This window comes from Colobus angolensis, unplaced genomic scaffold, assembly GCF_000951035.1.
Source record: "Colobus angolensis palliatus isolate OR3802 unplaced genomic scaffold, Cang.pa_1.0 Scaffold49, whole genome shotgun sequence".
Lineage (NCBI taxonomy): Eukaryota > Metazoa > Chordata > Mammalia > Primates > Cercopithecidae > Colobus > Colobus angolensis.
The window spans coordinates 1,730,788-1,753,692 of record NW_012118376.1 but is presented as its reverse complement, the minus strand read 5'-3'; the positions used below and the strand labels follow the sequence as shown (position 1 = coordinate 1,753,692).

The 22,905-nt window shown below is 36.9% G+C and overlaps 1 protein-coding gene and 1 pseudogene across 2 annotated transcripts in view; both read right to left on the bottom strand.

Moving 5' to 3' along the window:
* The window catches only part of AP3B1 (adaptor-related protein complex 3, beta 1 subunit), a 318,221-nt gene that overhangs the window by 21,763 nt on the left and 273,553 nt on the right, over window positions 1-22,905 (bottom strand). For both annotated transcript variants that reach the window (XM_011959213.1, XM_011959211.1), the window contains exons 23-24: window positions 15,393-15,624; window positions 10,701-10,785 (exon numbers count right to left, since the gene is read on the bottom strand). In XM_011959213.1, the coding sequence (XP_011814603.1) occupies window positions 10,701-10,785; window positions 15,393-15,624 (317 nt within the window). The remainder of the gene's footprint in view (window positions 1-10,700; window positions 10,786-15,392; window positions 15,625-22,905) is intronic.
* On the bottom strand, window positions 17,660-19,918 carry LOC105524178 (annotated as a pseudogene).

The following is a 22,905-nucleotide window of genomic DNA, read 5'->3' as shown; positions in this document are numbered from 1 at the left end:
GTTGTGCACATGTACCCTAGAACTTAAAGTATAAAACAAAAACAAAAACAAAAAAAGAATGGTGTAAATGGTGTAGGGAAGAGCTGAAGCCTTATGAGTAGATAAAAATCATATAGGAAAAGAGGATACCACAAAAAGGAAAGAGTGCAAATCTGGGGAAGACCTGTATTTAAGTAAAAACAGAAGAAGAGCAACTTGCAGAAGAGACTGGAGGAAGAGTGGTCAGGAAAAAAGGCATGTGCCAAATATTGCAGGGAGGCAGAGTAAGATGAGGGATAAAAAGAAGTATAACTGCTAATCTTGGTAAGGCCGTTCAGATTGCAGGAAGACTACACAATGCAGTGAGTTGAAGGGTGAAGGGAAGACTGACAATGGAAGAAAGAACAGAAAGAAGAGGCAAGCTTCCTGAGAACGAAGAGGCAAAGGAATAACACCTAAAGAAACCTGAGCATGTTTAAAGGCTGAGGGGAAAGAGCCAGTAAGGAAGAAGAAACAAAGGAATAACTGGTAGAGCAAGGTCTTAGGGGAGGTAAAAGAGGTTGGGATGAAGAGCACAAGAACTAGGTGAGTGGGTTAGCCCTAGAAAGGAGTAGGATACTTCTTCAGAAACAGCCAAAAAGGAGTGCTTAAGTGAGAAAGGATTGCGGGTAGGCTACTCGAAGAATGCCTACCCGCAATCCTGATGGAGGGGAAGACTTGGTCACATTAAGAGAAATATGTAAAAACTGGTGAAGGACTAGAAGAAGATGTATATACACATACATGGTGTGTGTGTGTATAAAATATATAAATTACAAATGAACTTAGTATGAAATCTAAAATTTCAGCTTCAAGTCACTGTATACAAAGTCCTCCAAAGTCAGAGGCACAAGACAATCCACTGAGGTATAGGCAAAAACCCTACTAAATATATATATTTTTTCTCATTCCTTTTAAGGTTCTGTTTTTCTAGGAGACGGCGTCTCAGCTCTGTCACCCAGGCTGGAGTACAGTGGTGTGATGACAGCTTGTTGCAGCCTCGACCTCCTGGGCTCAAGTGATCTTCTTCTCTCAGCCTCCCAAATAGCTGGGACTACAGGCACATGCCACCATGTCTAGATAATTTTTTTTTTTTTTTTTTTTTTGAGACAGAGTCTCACTCTGTCACCCAGGCTGGAGGGCAGTGGCGCAATCTCGGCTCACTGCAACCTCCACCTCCTGGGTTCAAGCAATTCTCCTGCCTCAGCTTCCCTAGTAGCTGGGATTATAGGTGCCCACCACCTCGCCTGGTTAATTTTTGTATTTTAGTAGAGACGGGGTTTCACCATGTTGGCCAGGCTGGTCTCGAACTCCTGGCCTCCAGCAATCCACCTGCCTTGGCCTCCTAAAGTGCTGGGATTACAGGCGTGAGTCATTGTGTCTGGCTTTTTTGTTTTGTTTTGTTTTTTTGTAAAGACAAGAGTCTTACTATATTGCCCAGGCTGATCTTGAACTCCTGGGCTCAAGTGATCCTCCTGCCTTGGCCTCCTAAAGTGCTGGGATTACAGGCGTGAGTCATTGTGTCTGGCTTTTTTGTTTTGTTTTGTTTTTTTGTAAAGACAAGAGTCTTACTATATTGCCCAGGCTGATCTTGAACTCCTGGGCTCAAGTGATCCTCCTGCCTTGGCCTCCTAAAGTTGTGGAAGTATAGGCATAAGCTACTGTGACTGGCCTCTGTTTTTGTATGTTTTAGTAAATACATGTTAGCACAGTGAGAAATATACACACATACATATATACACACACACACATATATAATTATAAATAAACTTCTAGAGAGTACATACTCAAAATATTTTTACTAATAGAGGTATACAATTTTAAAAGTTAGGGGACCACTGAGTTACATCATTATGTACAACACTTTTGAATTACTTGTTTATACTTTTTAACAGAACCTCTCTTCCCAACACTCCTGAAGGACACCACATACTCCTCAATTAAAAGTGGCTGGACAGCTATGATGCCAAGGGAGAAGGGTAGGGTGTTAGGGGAGAGAAGAGGCAGGAGATCTGCCTTCTGAGGCATCTATGAAAGTCTAGCTGTTTGCAGAGGGAGGGGAAAGCGATCATGAAATGCCCCTCCTAGCAACAAGCAAGGCGTTAGAGAGCTCAACTGAAACACATTTCTCGGCCTCTCTCGTAGCTAAGAGTGATCAAGTGACCCAGTCATGATCAATGAATTATAAACAGAACTTCAGTGGGGATTTCGGAGAAAGTTTTGTTTTTCTGACATAAACCTGGCTCCTTTCTCCATGTCATTTCTTTCCTTTTTTCTGCCTGGAATGCAGATGGAAGCCTGGAGGTGGAGCAGCCATCTTGTGACCAAGAAGTTGACCAGCATTTGCTAACAAAATTAGCACATGAAACAAAAAGGTGGAAGACCTTACGTCCTGAAGATACTGGGAAGCTACTGCACCAGCTCTGAACTGCCAAACCCTGCAGTTCTTGTTCTAGGAGAATAATAAATCCTTATTTGGTCATGCCACTGCTGTTGGGTTTCTGTTACAACCAAATACAAAATCCAACATAACTAGTACATAAGTCACTTTGTAAGCCAGTTTCATCTTGTAAGCAAGGTGTGGCTTATAACAGAACTAAGATGGAACATTTCCTCTTTATTTGGGGGAATATTTACTTTCATTTACATGAGTGTTCTAGGATGTCCTCCAGTTTATATGCATCTCCTTTTCTACCATTTTGCCTTCTTTTTGGTTTATTTCTCTCTCCATGTAGCTTTTCTTTTCCTTTTTCTTCACAACCCCTTTGATTAAACAGGGGAGAGACAGATTATCTCCATTTCTATGCATAACTGCCTCAACATGGATAGGGAATGTGAAAAATGACTGATGATAGATGTAAATTTGTCAGAATTAACAGTTACCAGATCAATGAAGCACTATTATTAGGGTAGCTTTAAATAGCCTAGCTACATAGGACCAGATGGCATAAAAGTTTAATGTAAGGCAAGACTCTACTTGGTACACATTTAACGGCAGCATATATTCTTGTACTACACGTAATCTCAGTTCATGGATTCCTTTATAGGATCCAAACTGGTAAAGTTTGTAGGTAAGAGAAACAGGTGAGTAGCCTATTCTGAGACTCAAGTTTCTCATCTATGAATGAGTGACATTTACCTTGCAGGCTAGTTTTAACTATTAAAGGAAATAAAATGAAATAAGGCACAGGAGGTACTCAAAACCTACATACGTAATAGGGATATATCATTATTTCAGTATTCCCCCACTGATTATCATTTCCAATTTTTCTCCATTATAAACAATGCTTAAATAATATACTTGGCTAGATCTATTTCTGTACAAGCACAAATACTTCTCTAGGCTTGATACCCTAAAAGTGAAATTGCTAAGTTCAAAAGTATGAATATTTTACAGATATTGCCAATTTAAAGTCCCACAAACAGCATACAAGATTATGTTTTTCTCTACCTTCCTTGTCAATACCAAATATAAAACTTATTCTAAAACCTTGCCAATCTGATGAGTGAAATGCTTTAATTTTTATTTCGCTGAATACTAGTGATGTTGAGCTACCTTTACTTTTTCCAAATAAGGGTCTTCACACCATTTACCGAATGGTCCATTCTCTCCCCACAGATTTGAAATGTCACCTTTATGACATACAAAATTTCTACATTTCTAAATTCTCTGGTTTCATTGGTTCTTGTGCCAATATCAATTATACAGAATAAAAATATTCTTGTGGCTTTAAGGAGTATTTTTAAATTATTATAGAGAAATACTTTTTTCATTAAAAATGTTGACTTTTCTTGTGCATTTTCTTTTCCAGTTGAATTTTAGAAGTTTGTCAAGTTTCTTGAAAAGGTCTACTGGCATTTAGCCTAGAATCACATTGAATTTGAAGATTAATTTGAGGTTCAATACTGTTTCCCATTTAAAAACACAGTATATTTCTTACTATCTTTATTATTTTGCTTATATTTCTTTATATTTAATTATATCTTCCTTTATGCCCTTTAGGAAAGTTTTAGGTTTTTTTTCTCCCTACATAAGTATCTGTATCACCTTTCTAAACTCATTAGTTTAAATAATAGATTTTCTGTTGATTCCAACTTTACGGGTTAATAATTATGTTGAATAGGCCAGGTGCAGTGGCTCACACCTGTAATCCCAACACACTGGGAGGCCAAGGTGTCAGGAGTTCAAGACCAGCCTGGCCAGCATGGTAAAACCCCATCTCTGCTAAATATACAGAAATTAGCTGGGCCTGGTGGCGCGTGCCTGTAATCCCAGCTACTCGGGAAGCTGAGGAAGAAGAATCGCTTGAACCTGGGAGGCGGAGGTTGCAGTGAGCCGAGATTGCACCACTGCACTCCAGCCTGGTGACAGAGTGAGACTCCGTCCCAATAATAATAATAATAATGATAATTACGTTGAATAAAAATTGTAATTTTGGCGAGGTGCTGTGGTTCATGCCTGTAATGGGATTACAGCACTTTGGGAGGCCGAGGTGGGCTGATCACAAGGTCAGGAGTTCGAGACCAGCCTGGTCAATATGTTGAAACCCTCTCTCTACTGAAAATACAACAATTAGTCAGGCGTGGTGGCACGTGCCTGTAGTCCCAGCTACTCGGGAGGCAGAGGCAGGAGAATTCCTTGAATCCAGGAGGCGGAGGTTGCAGTGAGCCAAGATCACCCCACTGCACTCCAACCTGGGCAGCAGAGCGAGACTCTGTCTCAAAAAAAAAAAAATTATAATTTTGTCTCTTCTTTTCTAGGATTTATACTGCAAATGGCGTTTACTTGCCTTTCTGTATTGGCTAGAACTTCCATTATAATGTGGAATATAGTGTGGACAGCAGATATCCTTGTTTTGCTTTTCTGACTTAAAAGAGATTGTTTCTGATACTTCATGTGGCTATGGGTAACTCGTACGGGCCAGAAGTCATTTGAATTTATAACTACAACTGATGTCCATCTTCATATGTTATCCTTCTGTGCTTTAAAATCAGGGTGATGCTAGACTTACAAAATGACATGGCATGATTTCCTTTTCTTCTGTTCTAGAAAAAATTCTCTTTTTTAAGGTTCTGATACAATTTAATCGTTTTTATTTCTAATTTATATTTTTCTAGGAAACCATTAATTTCATCTAAATGTTCCAATTTATTGGTATAGAACTGTATAGTATTATTTTGTAACTTAAAAGATCTCTGTGCTTTATCATCTTTCTCCTCTCTAATCTTTCTTAGGTGTCTTTTTTCTTTAATCATATTATCTCATAGTTTTCCTTTTTTTTGTAAATCCTATATGTGCTTTTAAAAAAATGAGTATTTTCTGCACACAGGAAACAAGGAATTCTATGTAAACATATATATCTTAGATCCAGCTTGGTAATTAAATCATTAAACCTGTATGTATCTATACCTATGTATCCTTACTCTCTGATTTGTCAACTTCTGATGTGCATGTTAAAATATACTATGATTATGGCTTTGACAATTTCTCCTAGTATTTGTATTATTTTCTGCTTTATAAATTACAAAACTGCATGGTTTAAAAGTTTGTAACAATTGTATTTTCTTGGAGGATTACAATGAGCACAAAATATTCTATTATTACTTTTTACCTAAAATACTTCTTAATTTTTCTAGTTTTAGCACATCTATCTGATGCATGCATACACACACACACACACGCACATACACACACACTTCATCTTTCTAATCTCAACTTTTCTGTGCCATTCTCTCTTAGTGAGGGTTCTCATAAATAGCATATGTTAAATTTTGTTTTTCACCTGTTTAGTAAAAGTAGGATTTAATTCTCTGACATGAATTGTGAAAATGAGTATGTATGGTGTGCATGGCCTCTCCAGCCATCTTGTTTTGTTTTCTATTTGCCATGCTTTTTCCTCTTCCTCTTGGTTAAACTGGTCAAGTTTTAAACTTTTATTTTAAATAATTATTATTTTTTAATAGAGACAAGTTCTCGCTATGCTGGCCAGGCTGTTCTTGAAGTCCTGACCTCGAGGGATCCTCCTGCCTTGGCCTTCCAAAGAGCTGGGATGACAGGTATAAGCCACCACACGCAGTCCTGATCAGGTTTTAATTACTCCCTTTCTTCCTAGTTGTTTAGAAGTTATAATACGTCACATTTCTATTATTTTAGTGGTTATCTTTAATATTTTAAGCCATATTTAAACTTATTTTTGCCATCAATAAACTCTCTTCTCAGACATAACAAGAACCCATATACTAGGGTTCTTGAATACCTGTATACCTCTTGTCTCTGTGGGGATTTTGGTTCCAATTTATTGTTGATATTTATTTTTCACATTATGTCAACAATTATTTTTATACGTTGATAAATTTCATAGGTAGAATTCTTTGCTCACTACTGTTTTATTAATTCTATGTTTTTCTCTGTCTCAGATTTTTTTTTTTTGAGTCAAGGTCTCACTATGTTGCCCAGGCTGGAAAGCAGCAGCTCTTCACAGGTGCAATCATCATGCACTGTAACCTCTAATTCCTGGGCTCAAGCTATTCTCCTGCCTCAGCCTCCTGAGCAGCTGGGACTACAGGCATGTATCACCATGCCTGGTTCTGTCTCAGATTTCAAAAAGTATTCTATTACAGTATATCTTTGAGTAATCCTTTCAGAAAGGATGTGTAGGTGGTAAACTGATTGCTAGAATCTTTCCTTCACTGAAAAATGGTATTTTCAAAATACCATTTTTGGTATTTTCAAAATTTTAAAGGTCATTTCCTTTACCTTCTGGCTTGCAGAACTGATACGAGGATGTGGAATTTGAATCCATTCTCATTCTTGTCCGTTTTTTAGGTAAGCTGCTTTTTTCTCTGCTTTGGAAAATAATAGGATATTCTCCTTATCAAAAATTCATCAGGATGTGGTCTTTTTCATAGTTTTTCACATTCGCCCTGTTTGGCCCTCTTAATCTGAAGGCTTGTGTGTTTCTTTTGTTGGGCCACATGTTCATTCATTCATTAATTAGGGGCAGGGATACACTCTGCCGCCTAGGCTGGAGTGTAGTGGTGCGATCACAGCTCACTGGAGCCTTGAACTCCTGGGTTCCAGTGATCCTACCACTTCAGTCTCCCAAGTGGCTAGGACGACAAGTGTGTGCCACCATACCTGGCTAATCGTTTTTGATTTTTGGTAGAGATGAGGTCTTGCTGTGTTACCCAGGCTGGTCTTGAACTCCTGGGCTCAAATAATTCTCCTGCTTTGGCCTCCCAATGTGCTAGGATTATGGATGTAAGCCACCATGTCCAGCAGCAAATGTTCCTCTATAATTTATTTTCTAAATTATTTCTTCCCTTCATTGTCTTTTCTTTCCTGCCAGAGCTCCTATGAGATGAACTGATCCTTTTAACCTTCCTTATTTTCTGTCTCTGCCTTTTTGCTTTGTATTCCAGCTGATTTCCTTGACCCTTTCTTCCAGAACGCTCAATCAGTATTCAGCTGAGTCCATTCCATTATTCATCTACTGAGTTAGCAACTATCATTACTACGGGTCTCCTTTCCCCTGGGTGGGCTGACTAAAGTTTTATTTTTTGTAAGTGGATGAGATAATGATTGGTTACGTGGACATGAAGTTGGAGGCAGGCAGGCAGGCAGGCAGGCAATGGCCTTTCCTCCCCACCAACAAACGTAACACTGGCTTTACCCTAGTGGTGAGGATCTGAGAATATTTTGGATAGATACTCTCTTGGATAAAGCTATACTTCATCTCATCTCTGACCATTCTTGCTTCCTTCAAACAAACTCAAACCTTGCTCTGTTCTTGTAGGTCCCCACATTCACACCAAAACGTCTTTCCCTGGCAAGTGGCTCGTTCTCTTTACAGTTTTATTCTCAAGTCTCAAATTAAATGTGTATGTTGCCTGCTGTCAGACGTAAGATTGGGGAACTAGGGGGCTGAAAGGAGTTAATTCCCTGATGACTGTCTGAAGCCCCCTACTCACTTCGTGCTTCATGTTCTGCTAAATTGGTTCTTACCATTATGGTAGTTTTCTCCCATGAGTGTTTTTCCCTGTGATTTTTATTTTCTCTGTTATTGTTTATCTACTCCTATTTGTTTTCTGTCAATAATGCCTCACAATTTCTGGCCAGCTAAAGGCATTCTTTCTTATATTTTTAGTGCTCATTCACTATTAAAGAATGTATTTTCTTTTTAATGGATCTTTGGACAAAAATATGTGCTCAGTTATCTAACTAGCTCTAAGCTGTGTGACTTCCCATACCGGTTAACACATGCATGCCTGCTGATTACAAGGATGAGGCTCTGTTTATGTACTGCACTAACTTTTAGACAGATATATTTATGTATGTTGTGTACATATTCGATCTCAATAAATTTAATCAAGAACTTAATTTGATGACCATTTAAAAATGCAAAGCAAAAAAGAGGCATAAATGCCTATCAAATATGCATATAACTACATAGCTTAATATAACAGTTCTGTCTATTTCTATTTATCCATAGATACAATTATAATGATACAAAATTAATCCAGAAGCTAAAGCAGGATCATTTTACTCTCACTTTTTTTTATTCTAACAAATAAGAGTATCTGACAGGCTTTTGGTCCATGTTCTCAGCATTTCTGAAGGCTTCTTATCAAATACGCTGTTATTACCCATAATTTTATGTATTGATTTGTATAATGTATTTCAAGGAAAAAATTCAATATCAGCCATTCTTGTTTCTTTTTTTCTTTTTATTGAACTACCAAGACTAATACAGCACATCACTAAGCAAAAAGTGCTATTTACTATGCAAAAGGCACAGTCAGTGATTGGCATCTAAGACCAATTGATCTACCCATTACCACTATCTCCCTACCCCCACAAGCACTACTATGAAGCTATTGATTTAAACACTGTCGATCGGTTTCCATTTTCTGATTTTGGGCAGGCCAATTAAGAAAGTGAGTAATTGTGATTACACTGCTTCAGGATCAATTACATTTGATGCAAGACAAAGTGCTCTTTTTGGAACACACACACAAAATTTTTGATCTAGCATGCTGCTGTGCTTAACAAAAACTAAAATAAATAATTTATATCTTTATAACAGTAAAACATACTAATGTAAATGCTTTTAATAGCCAAGACATTTTCTATGTGAAATACATGAATTATTTTCCTAAAGTTAGTTTGAAAGAAATATGGAAAAATACTATTCACATACACTCCTTGGTATAAGATAAAAGTCAAATACTACATGCATATATATATCCATCCTTAAAGGGACTTAGTTAATTATGAAAGGCAAAATGCAAATCCTGTTCAAGAGACTATGAAGGAAGTCTTTGTAATAAAAATTGGGAAAAAAAACCCCAATTACATAAGAATCAAAATGTTCTTTATATAAATTGATAAGAAAAAGGAATATTTTTTACTTCTTAATTTTAGTCTAACTTGGTATCTGAGCTTTGTCATTGGGTTCACATTGTCCAAATCATTAAAATGAATATACCTCCGGTGTTAGAGGCAAATCTATTTAGAGTGATGTTACTCATAGCCTGTTGTTCAGTAATATTGATCTGTGTTGTTTGTCTAATAGAAAAATAATAAACAATTACTAGGCAATGCTGGAAAAAGTAATTAGTTTTTATATATCACTAATATAGCAGACCTCCCAAAATATAAAGGTGATGATCTGCATAAAATCAATGTGTTATGCTACGTTGCTTATATTTATCATTGCAGGTTCTCGGCAATAAAAGGCATAACATTAGGCCAGAATTACTGGTAAACTGAAAAGGTATATGAAAATGCAAAGTTCACTATGTTTAATCTATATATTTATTTTAAAATGTCTATTTCTAAAACTTCAAGACTTTTAAATCATAACAAATTCTGTTCTAAGCTGGCTAAAATGTAAATAAAATGTCTCAATTCTTTTTAGAATAAAAACAAAGAAACTTTAACTCAAAATAGCCAATTGTGCCTTATATCAGAAAAAGAAAAGAGTTCAAAGATAATTCTCAATGATGCATGAATACAGCTTTGTACTAATTTGCTAACAGCCTCTGAATTTCACGAGAAATGTATAAAGCATTATAGAAAAACATTAACAACAAAATCCAATCCTAAAAAAGCTCTTCTGAATAGCATTCAGCTATGAAACCTTTGCCAACTGCGTAAATGTTCTCTTTTGACTTTTATCAAAGCAGTTTGTAAATTGATTTAAAAAGGAAACAAAAATGTGTGGGTTTTAGGTACTGATGGAATCAATAATATTCCACTTAAGAATCTCAAGATAACATGCATGTATATCTCAAAAGAGATCTTCTCTGAGCTATTTAATAATATTATTAATGTTTTTCATTTCTCCTGGATTTTCCTCATTAATTCTCTTATAAATTTTCTAAAACTGGAGTGATAAGTTAAAAATTACTTAGTAGTAGCTCCTTTCTTTAACCAACAAACCATGAATTTCAATCACATATGGCAGATTGTAATGGCTAGGTGTGTAACGAATGCTAAAAATACATAGATTGCACACAATTTGTACAACTATTCCAAGGCAGTCTAAACATTAGCAAAGCAAAACACATTTGTTTAAATGTTTTGTCTTTCACATACACACAAAAACTGCTGAAAGGTTAGTTTTTGATCTGCTATCCTTTACAGGTTATATAAAAAATAGAAGAACAATTGAACTTACCACAACTGGAAACTGGCAGTCTGAGTAGAATCACAAAAGTCAATACCCATTGAAACTGTAATGGATCCCTCAGGCTCAAGAGAGTCTAGGAAATAAGATAATTTAGACATGAAAACACAGAGGATGTGAAAAAAAGGCAAACTAAACATTGAAAATTTAGGTAATGTTTGTAGCTTGGTTCAAACAGCGAAATTTAATGATGGCTTAAAAATTTTAAACTAAGAATATTAAAGCAAATTATAAAGTAACCTAACTATTCTGTTTCAAGGTTTTCTTTTTCACAAATTAATTCTGCACACACGCCACCAATGAACACATTATACCCGTTTCAGAAATACATATCTTCCTGAGAAATTTCATGTTTTCTAATATTATCTCTATAGGTATTGAAAATGAGAAGGAATTAAATGTGTTCTTGTTTCGCATACCTGTAATGGACTTTGGGAGTTCATAAGAGGTTATATACTTACTACTATGGCATGTTTATTCTAGATATAAAAAGCAAATTTTAAACAATGTTTCAAATTTTCAATGAAAAAAATTCTAAATTAAAAAATGTAAATAAAGTTGGAAGAAGAAATTAAGATGCACTCAGAAATTAATTACGAGATCTCACGTTGAAACCAAAATGTTAAGTCTAAGTGCATTAAATACTCAAAAAAAATTTGTGGCAGATTAGATTATCTTGATAAAACAAAAAATAAAATGACATTTGATAGATTTGGAATTTCTGAAGCTTCATCTATCACCTAACCAAGTATAGGAAATAACTATACCAACATACAATACAGTTTTTTTTTTTTTTTCAGTTAACAATGACAAAACTTAAGGCAAACAAGAACAAAATTTTATTCTGCTTATGATTTGAAAGTTTAGCTATACCTTAGAATAACTGAGGGCATCTTAAATAAATATGTATATATTTGTTTATATATAGAAATTGTCCATTTTTGATTTCTACTTTGCTCAAAGTATTCTGTATAATTGCAGCTATACCATAAAATCACTTTATATTTAGCTTTATATATTCTCTATATTTCCTATCAGACGTAGTTATATTTTAGGAAGCACATTTCTAATTCAATAGATTGTGACTATTGTAGGGCTTATTGGTAAGTATGATTTGCCATTGAAAGCAAACCATGACACAGAAGATGGTATGGTTGGGATAAAATAATAATTCAATAAGCTTCATTTATTAAGTATTATGTTTATATCTCATAGGCTCAATGAGGACTAGGTATTACAAGAGAGCATTTGTTCAAGGCTGATTTTAAAATGCTATTTGTTAGGCAAAGGAAGTATGTTAAAAATAAGAAAAAAAGTTAATAATTAGAATGCTATTTGCTCAGCGGTATGTATGTTGGTCTGCTGATTCTAGTTTCAATTTCATTTGTTTACAAACCTAACATTTACCAGGATGTCACTCAAACACCAGCAGACTTGCTCCCTAAATCTCTAGCAAATAGGCTTTACTGTAGGGTAAATAGCTATAATGATATATACATTTTTCCATTTCTCATAAAGCTGTGTGCTGTCAACAGTTTAGAGCTTTGTCAGTCACACACTGCTCAAGGCTATTCTTTAGCGAATTCTTAATGCCTTCTGTGCCATAACTATTTTGGGGTTTGGTCTTGTTTTTATCTGACACATTAGTAGCAAATTCTGTCATCTGCAAAACATGATGGCATTCATGATTTTGATCTCCCTTCATCATGTATCTTTGTATGTCATTTGACAAAGTGACAGCTCTCAAGATGCCTTGTTGATAGCACTCTTTGACACTGTTTGATACTGTCTTCGGTCTTAAGATAATTAACTGTGAGCTTACTGCCATGCTAATTCTGGGGGACAGTCCATGATCAATGGTATGTTTTATTATATGGATGCCTCAGGAGCAAAATGATCAGCATAAAATTATTCAAATAATGGATTTTTATAATACTTGGAGCTGACTAAACTGGGTAAGCGTACCCAATTAGGTGTCTATATTTAGATACAATTTCTAGATTTGCTCCTATATATTTGAGATGGCTATGTAGAAATGGCTGAAAAACACTGGCTCTGTTACACCACACCATTAATATCAACACATGAAATCATATAGGATGCCATTTACTTTGATGCAACAGTCACACAGTAACTGTTAAAATCTTAGCTGAGCTCAAATTTGTCAACCACTAACATAAAGCCACTGAATATAGTACAGAGAGTGTAAGGCTATTCTTTGTGTCTTAGAAAAAAACCCTCCTATATACTAGGTCTCTTTGGGGAAAATGAAATATTATTCCTAATGTTCTTGCAAGGAATACAGTTTCATGCCAAACACAGGTTGAAATCCAGAAAAAAGTCATTGCACATTACAGACAAAACCAGATTGGTGGCAAACAAGAAAACTGCGGACTCGTTTAATGTGTATACATGCTTAAAAATAAATAAAACAAATTTCTTACCTCCCTTATTTTACTAAAACACTAAAATACAGCATTTGCTTTCTGTTGCATTCTTAAAATGTTTTTGGAGGACTAATTTAGACATATTATATTCCTTAACCCTACAATCTATTGATAATAGTGTCATCTAGGTGGTGTTACATACAAGTACATACTGCAGAGGAAATAACTCTGTATCTTGAAGGCATTCAATAAATGCCAACAAAATGAATGAAACATACAGTCATAAAAATTTGTCTAAGAATGAAAAAGAAAAGCCTACAACCAATACTGAGGCAATGGTAAACATTCATATTTTATTTCTGTGTTAAGGTCATGCTATGAAATTTATTATATTTATTTCTTTTATTCTACATAGGCCAACAAAAGGTCAACTCATCAACTCATTATGCCAACTCAAAGAAAAATTAATACTGTTCTACTGTTTTAACCTTTGGATAACATTTTCAACCTTCAGACAATTCATATATCTGCTGCTTGACACTTCCTAAACTAAACTAATTTTTTTTTAACTAGGTAAAAAAGGTTGAATTACAAGCAATAAAAAGAACACAATAATTCCCTGGCAATATATTAACTTCATACATTACACAGTAAAAATTAGGATACTTTGTGTTCTTTAAATAGTGTCTTGATTATCCAAATATTTTAAAAAATTAAGTGGAATTTGAAATCAGCTTACTTTAAATCCACTTTCTTTACTCTGGTTGCTTATAAAATTTTACGAGGCTTTATCAAAAATTGTTTTATTCCTTTGTGTAAAAATATAACACACACAAAAAATGACTTTCTTTACCGAAAGATTCATGAAAACCAGAGGAGAAAATTCAACAATGCCAAAGAGCTCAGATGAAGAAAAATGGAAGAGTTATGTGAAACAATGAGTAAAGAAGGCACAATTACCTAATTTTACTTTCTCCTGGTCAAAAGGCACTGTTTTATCTTAAGTATTATAAAAAGGAGCTGTCTGGAGCATTATGGTTATAACATTTGGAAGATACAATGACACAAACCTTTTATTACTTTTAATTGATGTTTTGCCTGAAGCTTCTCTCAACTAAACCTTAGGGCTATCTCCACTTACAAAAACCAAAAAGAATAGAGATAGACATCCTAAATATTACACTAATTCAAATTCAAAGTAAGACATACAATTTTTACATTTAATGTTTAAAGGGTATATTTTTCGCAAAATACTTTAAAAATGCAAAGGGGATGAAAAATGGCCGCTGACACTTTGTTGGAGAGACAACAGGATGCAGTGGGCACAGAAGCAACCTGGAAAGCGCGTGCCAAAGCTGGGGGCAGCCGCCGCTCAGCACCCACTCATTGGTTGCTGCATGTGGGATAAAGGGCCGGTACTGCTATATTTTATGCTCTGCTCCAAGAAAAGTGAGATTTCTCATTTTTTAAAATGTAAAAGCATCTTGATTTTTAAATGGTGGCAACAGATTGAAAACATGTAAAAACCGGATGTGGATAAATACCAGTGATACCCTCTGCACTACCATATATTCTATACATGGAGAGGAAGATAAGCAGACTAGTCTACATCAGGGGTGTGCAATCTTTTCGCTCCCCTGGGCCTCACTGGAAGAAGAACTGTCTTGGGCCACACATAAAATACACTAACACTAATGATAGCTGATGAGCTAAAGAAAAAATAATCGCAAAAAAAATCTCATAGTGTTTTAAGAAACTTTATGAATTTGTGTGAGGCTGCATTCAAAGCTGTCCTGAGCCACAGGTTGGACAAGCTTGGTCTATCTCCTCTCAGTCTTCACTCCCTTCACTTTTCAATTTATGGGAAGGTGAAGGGAAACAGGAAAAGATCTCGAGATACAAGAAGTATTGCACTCAGAAATGCAGAGCGATTTTCTTGCTTTTAAGACACAATAAACCACCTAAAATTACGCAGGGAATGAAGCTGACCAGGAGAGATGGGGGAAGGTGACGCAGGTAGGTAAAACATGGTGGCAATCTTGACTCTGCAAACCCAGCCTTTCATCACTACTGGTATTACAATTACTGGGACCTGACTCACTAAGAGCAAAGAAATGTATTTATCTTATATGATAAATTCAGTTTAACAAGAAAAAGCAAATATAAACTGAATATGCTAATTGTCAATACAATCATGTTCTACTTTACTATTTTACTAAAAAGTATTCTACTTTACTTTTAAAATGAACATATTTAGTGATCAAATATAGTTAAGGTTTTAAATGAGAACATTTACCTATTGGATTAAAAACATGCATTTTCAGGCCTATAGGAAGTTTTTTTTCCCCTATGTGGATATTTTCTATCTTTTGATCAGTAGTGTTATTCAGTGTTATTTGTATAGAGACCATCTTATCACCAAAAATGCAAGGCTGTCTTGGAAAGAAATAATGGGCAGCTAGTCCTTTTCCACTCATTCGATGAAGCAGCACGTGAGTTTTTGTTGGTACAAATACAGGAGTACTGACCTATTACACATGGGAAAAAGAAAAAAAGATGAGTTAGTGAATATAGTTATTCTTTTAGAAAATACACAAACATTTATGACATTTAATTCTTGGTTCCCCTAAAGTATTATATGAACTACAATAACAAACATTAGTAGGATATCACACACATAGATATTAGTCAGAAATGATACAAAGAAGTAAATGCCCTCAAAACTGTATGAAAATTTCTCTGTAACCTCCAAGTATATATTAAATTTTTTTTTTTTTTACAACATAAGCTTAATAAGAAGAGCATAATCTCAGTAATACAAACATACTCTTTTTTTTTTTTTTGCGGGGGCGGGGGAGGGATTTCTAAACTTTGTTAGTTTTTTTCCCTAGATCCTCTGTATTTGGCCATCTTGCTAACTTTCTTATTGGTTTTAACAGTTTGTCAATTGATTTTCTTGGGTGTTTTAGCCAACTACCAAAATGAACATCTTGGACCTTCATTTCCAATCCTGACTCTTTGAACTGGTTTTTTGTTTTTATTTTCTTTCTCTGTAAACTGAAGACCATGGCCCCCAGGATAAGGTGGCTTCTTCCTTTGCCTTAATGATTGAAAAGATCTCTACTTTGAGATCAAGTTAACTATTCACTTACATTTTCTTCCAGTCCTTTGAGGGTTTCAAATTTTAATTCATATGGAATTGATTGATTTTGATATATTGACTCCATATTTAATTATTTTTCTCCAGATACATGAACTAATTGTCCCTACATGAGCTAATGAATAGTCTTTCCTCAATGATTGTAAATGCAAAAATTTTAATTATTTATGTACTAGGAGATATTTCTGGGCCTTGATTGTCCTGTTAAACCAGTACCATATTGTTTTATTTTTTATAGACCTACAACATAATTCAATTATTTGGTAAAACAAATCTTTCCTTGTTTCCCTCTCCCAATATTTTCTTGGCTAATCATCTTTCACCCTTCTATTGAACATTAGACTCTTAATTAAATTCTTCCCTCAATCTCATTTTGATTGAAATCATAGGCAGCATATTAAATAATGAAACACTGTCCATTCTAAAACCATTCAAAATATCAGTATTGCATATTAGGCTTGACCTGACATGGGCAAGCATTAAAAAAAAAAAATCAATTTGTAATTATACAGGCTTGATTAAGATTTTTTCCTGCCAACTGTGGTCTCCCAACTAGATTATCTATTACAGTTTTGAGAGTATATATCAACCTATTAAACATTTTCACTATGCCATGTACACCTGATGACATTACAAACTTAGCAATTATAGTAATGATTTAAAGTTCAACAAAAATCCAAGAGTTAAATATCATATATGCAAAATTATACATCATGCCTTCTAAGCATCATTAAAACATAATATTCTTTCTCCAAAAGCTCAACAAAAAATGTGGGCAATTTAAAATAATCATCACCTCTAATCCCAGCACTTCGAGAGGCTGAGGTAGGAGGACTGCTTGAGCCCAGGAGTTTGAGAATCAGCCTGGGCAACATGGCGAGATCCTGTCTCTACAAAAAATGCAAAAAATTAGCTGGGTGTGGTGGCATGTGCCTGTAGTCCCAGCTACTCAGGAGGCTGAGGTGGGAGGATTGCTTGAGCTCAGGAAGTTGAGGCTGCAGTGGGCCATGATTAGGTCACTGAACTCCTGCCTGGGTGACAGAGCAAGATCCTGTCTCAAAAAAAAAAAAAATAATAATAATTTAAAAAATAATAAAATAATAATCATAAAAACTTACAGGAAAGTTTATTTGTAAAATATAATAAATAATTAGCTAAATTTAAAATTTTGATTATATAAAATAATAGGGCTACTGGCTTATTCATTCTACTTAAACCTTCTGATGATGATAACAACAATTTAGTATTTTAAGTTTTCAAATCACTTTCACTTCTAAGGTTAGGTTTTCCTTGAATGAAAACTATTTTCAAAATTCTTCTGTTTCTTTCTTTCTTTCTTTCTTTTTTTTTTTGAGACGGAGTCTCGCTGTCGCCAGGCTGGAGTGCAGAGGCGCAATCTCAGTTCACTCAGGCAGCTCCAGACTCTTCTCGGTAACTGAGACCAGGCTTTTCCCATCAAACTCCCTGAGCTACTGCATGCAGTACTCATCAGTGGTCTTGGCTGTATATACTAATTCAAAGGCCCACTTCTGCACTTGCTCCACAAACACAGAGCCGGTCACCTGCTCTTTGCTCTCACCAGTGATGCTATAGATGGATTTCTGTGTCTCTTTCATGCAGGAGACATATTTTGACACAGATGTCATCTCATCTCCAGACTGGGAAGTGTGATACTGCAGCAGCTAGGACATGCATCGCTGGCTAGTGGAGTTTTTGTGGATTCCAAGCTTTAGATTTTAATTTTTAAAATTCTAAAATTTTATTTATCGAATTTTTATAGACAGGGGTTTCACTCTGTCATCCAGGCTGGAGTGCAGTGGTGCAATCACAGCTCACTGCAGCCTGGAACTCGTGGGCTCAAATGATCCTCTTGCCTCAGCCTTTTAGGTAACTTGGACTACAAGTGTATACCACCATGCTGGGTTAATTTTTTAATTTTTTTGTTGTGATAGTGTCTTGCTTTGCAGCCCAGGCTGGTATCAAACTCCTGGCTTCCAGCGATCCTCCTGCCTTGGCTTCCCAAAGTGCTGAGATTACAGGGGTGAGACGTCATAACTGGCCCAAGTTTTAGATTTTTAGATAAGGCCTCATTGAATTTCTTGCAATTCTCCCTGTCTTCTGCCAGCTCAGAAACAGCTCAAGGCACTTCTTAACAGTGTTTTTGTGAATGACTGTTAAGATTCTGCTCTGTTGGAGCATTTCTTGAGAGATGTTCAGGGGCAGATCCTAAGTCAACCACACCAAGGATTAAAGCTGAGATACTCCAGTATCATCACAGCTGTCCATGATGAACACATGATGGACACAGAGTTTGTTGTTCTTTTTTCTTCTAATTCTCAAAGAAGTCAAACGGATCCGAATAAGGGATGAATAGCAATGCTCTGAATTCCAACGAACCTTCCACAAAGAAATGCTTGACTGCCCAATGGTCTTCCTAGTCACTGGTGAAGCTCTTGTAGAATTCTCTATACTCCTCCTGGGTGAATGTCATTAGAGTTTCTGATCCAAATGTTCTTGGTCTTGTTTAATTCTTCCCAATCAATGATTTCTCCTTGATCTTGTCAGTTTTCTTTTTCTTATCCTTACTGTTGTCATCTTCTTCATCTGAACCCACATCTTCAATCTTGAACTTTTTCTCATCATCTCTATCTTCTGTTTTTTGGTTGTTTTTGTTTGTTTGTTTTGAGATGGTGTAACACTCTGTCACCCAGGCTGGAGTGCAGTTGTATGATCTCAGTTCACTGCAACCTCCGCCCCCTGGTGGATCCTCCCACTTCAGCCCCACAAGTAGCTGGGACCTAAGGTGCGCACCACCATGCCCGCCTAATTTTTTGTAGTTTTTATAGAGTCGGCGTTTCACCATGTTGGCTAGTCTGGTCTCAAATTCCTGAGTTTAAGTGATCTGCCCACCTCAGCCTCCCAAAGTACTGGGATTACAGGCATGAGTCTTTGTGCCTGGCCTATCTTCCTCTTCTTTCTCACCTTTCTCTTCCTCTGCCTGTCATCACTGATTTTCTTCTCTCTTTCCTTCTCCAAAGAAAGGGTAATGGGATAGCCTATGAACTGGAAGTGCTCTTCACTACTTTTTTGACCTTCCTCTCTTCTAAGTACTCTGTCTGGTCTTCTTTAAGGTGGAGGGTCACTTTGGTACCCCTGCCAATGGGCTCTCCATGGTCAGCACATACAGTGAAGGAACCCCCAGCGGAGACTCCCAGGCATACTCTTCATCATTGTTGTGCTTTGTGATCACAACTACTTTCTCTGCCACAAGGTAGGCAGAAAAAAAGGCAGCACCAAACTGCCCAAACATGGAGATACCTGCACCACCCTGAAGAGCCTCCATAAATTCTTTAGTACCAGCACTTTGACTTTGGTAGACACAGGCATTGACATGACCAAGGCTGATCTCCTAATTTGGGAACCATTACCATGGGTTGGGGATTATGTCAATTTCCAGCTCTTTACCATTGTCCAACTTGGAAGGGTTTGTAAGGCTCTCACAGCAAATCTTGTCCAATGCATCATAAACATTAGATCAATTCCTGAAGGAAAATCTCCTCGTTAGAATAGAAGGTATTGATGACGAGAGACACGAGTTGGCCAATATCTCCCTGAAAGGCAAGTTTCCACCTCCTCCTCTTCACGTGCACTTTCTCAGGCATCTTGAAAGAAAAAGGCTACAAGTACCAGAGATCAAGGCGGGCTGGGACTGTCCAACATGCACATGGCACCAAGGCTGCACTGGGATGACTCCAGAGCTATATATTTTATAGTTATGGATTTATACTCAGCAAAAATCTTCTTTTTCCCCATCAATTCCCATGCTCCTGAGGCTATGATAATCAACCTTAAATATAAGCTCTTATCTGGCTAATTATATTTTTCAGTGTTACATGTTTATTTCCTTAATGATAAGCATATTGGAGACAGTGACCAGGTCTTACTTTTATTCTACATTGTTCTACAAACATATTTGTCATCAAATCATTAAATAAATGTTGGTATAACAAGCTTTATCTCTGTGAAAATACATAAAAAGTTGGCCCACATATTAGGGAAAGAAAGCCGAAACTGTAATGTAAAAGGGAAGACTATCTGAAAGTTGGAGAAAGGCAAGGGTAGAGGAGTAGGACTAGAGCAGAACAGAAACAAAGGTCTGGTTCACAGTGGCCAGGAATTAGTACTGTAGATATCATACAAGGTGGTTAGAAGTATGCCTTTGGTCATTTAAGAGCCATCAAGCCTTGGCAGACTCACTGATTCTTTCTCTCTGTCTAATCCTAGGACGTATGGTCCAAACATTTATTTTATGTTTTCAACTTTGTCTCAAAAGTCTACAGCTTTATTATAATTGTCAAAACATATGTTAAGGGATGAATAAAGAAAAAAACAGTATAATTCTCTCCACTCATTCTTTCCACATTCAACGAAGTTTGAGGTAAAAAGCATTCTCTAATGAATTCACCATCTAAAAAGGTCCTCCCTTACAACCTCCAAAGGTTATTTGTGATAATTCCCAGAGGTCTACACACTCTTTCACAATAAACAGGATCATAAATGACACTTCATGGTAATAATATATACTTGTTTCACTACAGAAAGGTAATACATGAAAACATAGCCAGGTGTTGTGGCTCGTGCCTGTAATCACAGCACTTTGGAAGGCCAAGATGGGTGGATTACTTGAGGTCAGGAGTCTGAGGCCAGCCTGGCCAACATGGTGAAACCCCATCTCTACTAAAAATGGAAAAATTAGCTGGGTGTGGTGGCATGCACCTGTAATTCCAGATACCTGGGAGGCTGAGGTGGGAGGACTGCTTGAACCCAGGAAGCGGAGGTTGCAGTGAGCTGAGATGGTGCCACTGTCCTCAAGCCTGGGTGATGAAGCAAGGCTCAGTCTCAAAAAAAAAAAAAAAAAGAAAGAAAGAAAAAGAAAATGTTTGATTACTTTTTTACCCTTGTTTCCTAAGTTTATACAAGTCATATTAAGCCAACCTTCTCCAGCATCTAGATAAAATACATAGGTGATATTTTGTTCAATAAACCCAGTGGGTTCCTTAAATCCTTCAACTACTTCCATATATAATACATGTAATCCAATATTATATTAATACTAATATACACTAAGACTTTAGTTCAATATTTTGTACATCAGACCAGATACCAATATTCCAGAAATATATATGAGATCCATGGCTGCTTATATTCTAGGATGCTCAACATTGCAAATGGCGTTCTTGACTTCATATTTTATAGACACCAATGATTTATTAGATGCAAAAAAAGATAAAACATAAATTAATTATAAAGTAATCTAGATTTGGGCTGTGAAAATGAGGGTTTAAGAAAAAGGGAAGATTTAATAAGTCTAAACACAATAGATGTAGCGCAGAGGTTGCAAACTATAACCCACAAGCCAAATATAGCCTGCTGCCTGTCTTAATTTAATTTGATGTAACTTAATTTAGGAGAGCTAAGTAATTAAACATGAGGCCAAAGTACATAAGAAAGCGGCAGCCCTTTATTGCAAATATGCACACACTCTCGGGCGAGGTTCTCCGGTCCTCAGGTATGGGGCCAGGGAAGTCGCGCCAGCGCTCTTGGGTGAGGTTCTCCGGTCCACGAATGCCGGAGCGGGGGGCTGAAGAAGTCACCCCGGCTCCTGCCCAGGGTGGACTTTTATGCATTGGTACTGGAAGGGGGAGGGCAGTGGGCGGGATAAGGGCATGATAGGGGCGTCTCCATAGGCGTGGCCGGGTAAGTTTCCATCTCTTCGGATTGACGTCACCTGGTACATGCTCGGTTGATCTGCATCTTCCTGGGCGCAGGCTGCATTTTCCCGCACGCGGGAAAGTTGGTGAGGAAGAACCCGGAAGCAACATGGATTGTGCCTCCTTGTTCACCTTCCTCCATCTTGTCCTTTCTCCCTCACCCAAACACTGCCTATTTTTTAAAAATGTCACCAGAACACAACCATACTCATTCATTTACATACTGTCCTTGATTGCTTTTTTACTCTACAATGGCAGAGGTGAGTAGTTGTAATACCTAAAACATTTACTATCTGGTACCTTTACAAAAAAAGTTTGCTGACCCCTGATCTAAGGGCACAAATGTTCGATCCTTGCCATTCCACGTTCCTTCCCTTGTTATTGGAAACAATTCTCTACAGCAGAGGGTCCCCAGTCCCTGGGCCATGGACCTGTACCAGGGCATGGGCTGTTAGGAATCCGGCCACACAGCAGGAGGTGAGCGGCTGATGAGAGCAAGCATTACCACCTGAGTTCTGCCTCCCGTCAGATCAGTGGTGGCATTACATCCTCATGGGAGTGCAAACCCTATTGTGAACTGTGCATGCAAGGGATCTAGGCAGCACGCTCCTGATGAGCATCTAATGCCTGCCTGATGATCTGAGGTGGAACAGTTTCATCCCAGAACCATCCCCGTATTCCCAATGGTCCATGGAAAAACTGTCTTCCACAAAACGGGTCCCTGGTGCCAAAAAGGGCTCTACAGGTCCCATGTCTTCTGAGTAGAAACATTAGCAACTTTGCTTCTGAACCTCTTTTCAAAGATATTTCTACAGCAAACAGCCTTTGGAAGACAGAGGTAATGCCTCCCTCTGGGGCAGGTGATAGACTTGTTTGTT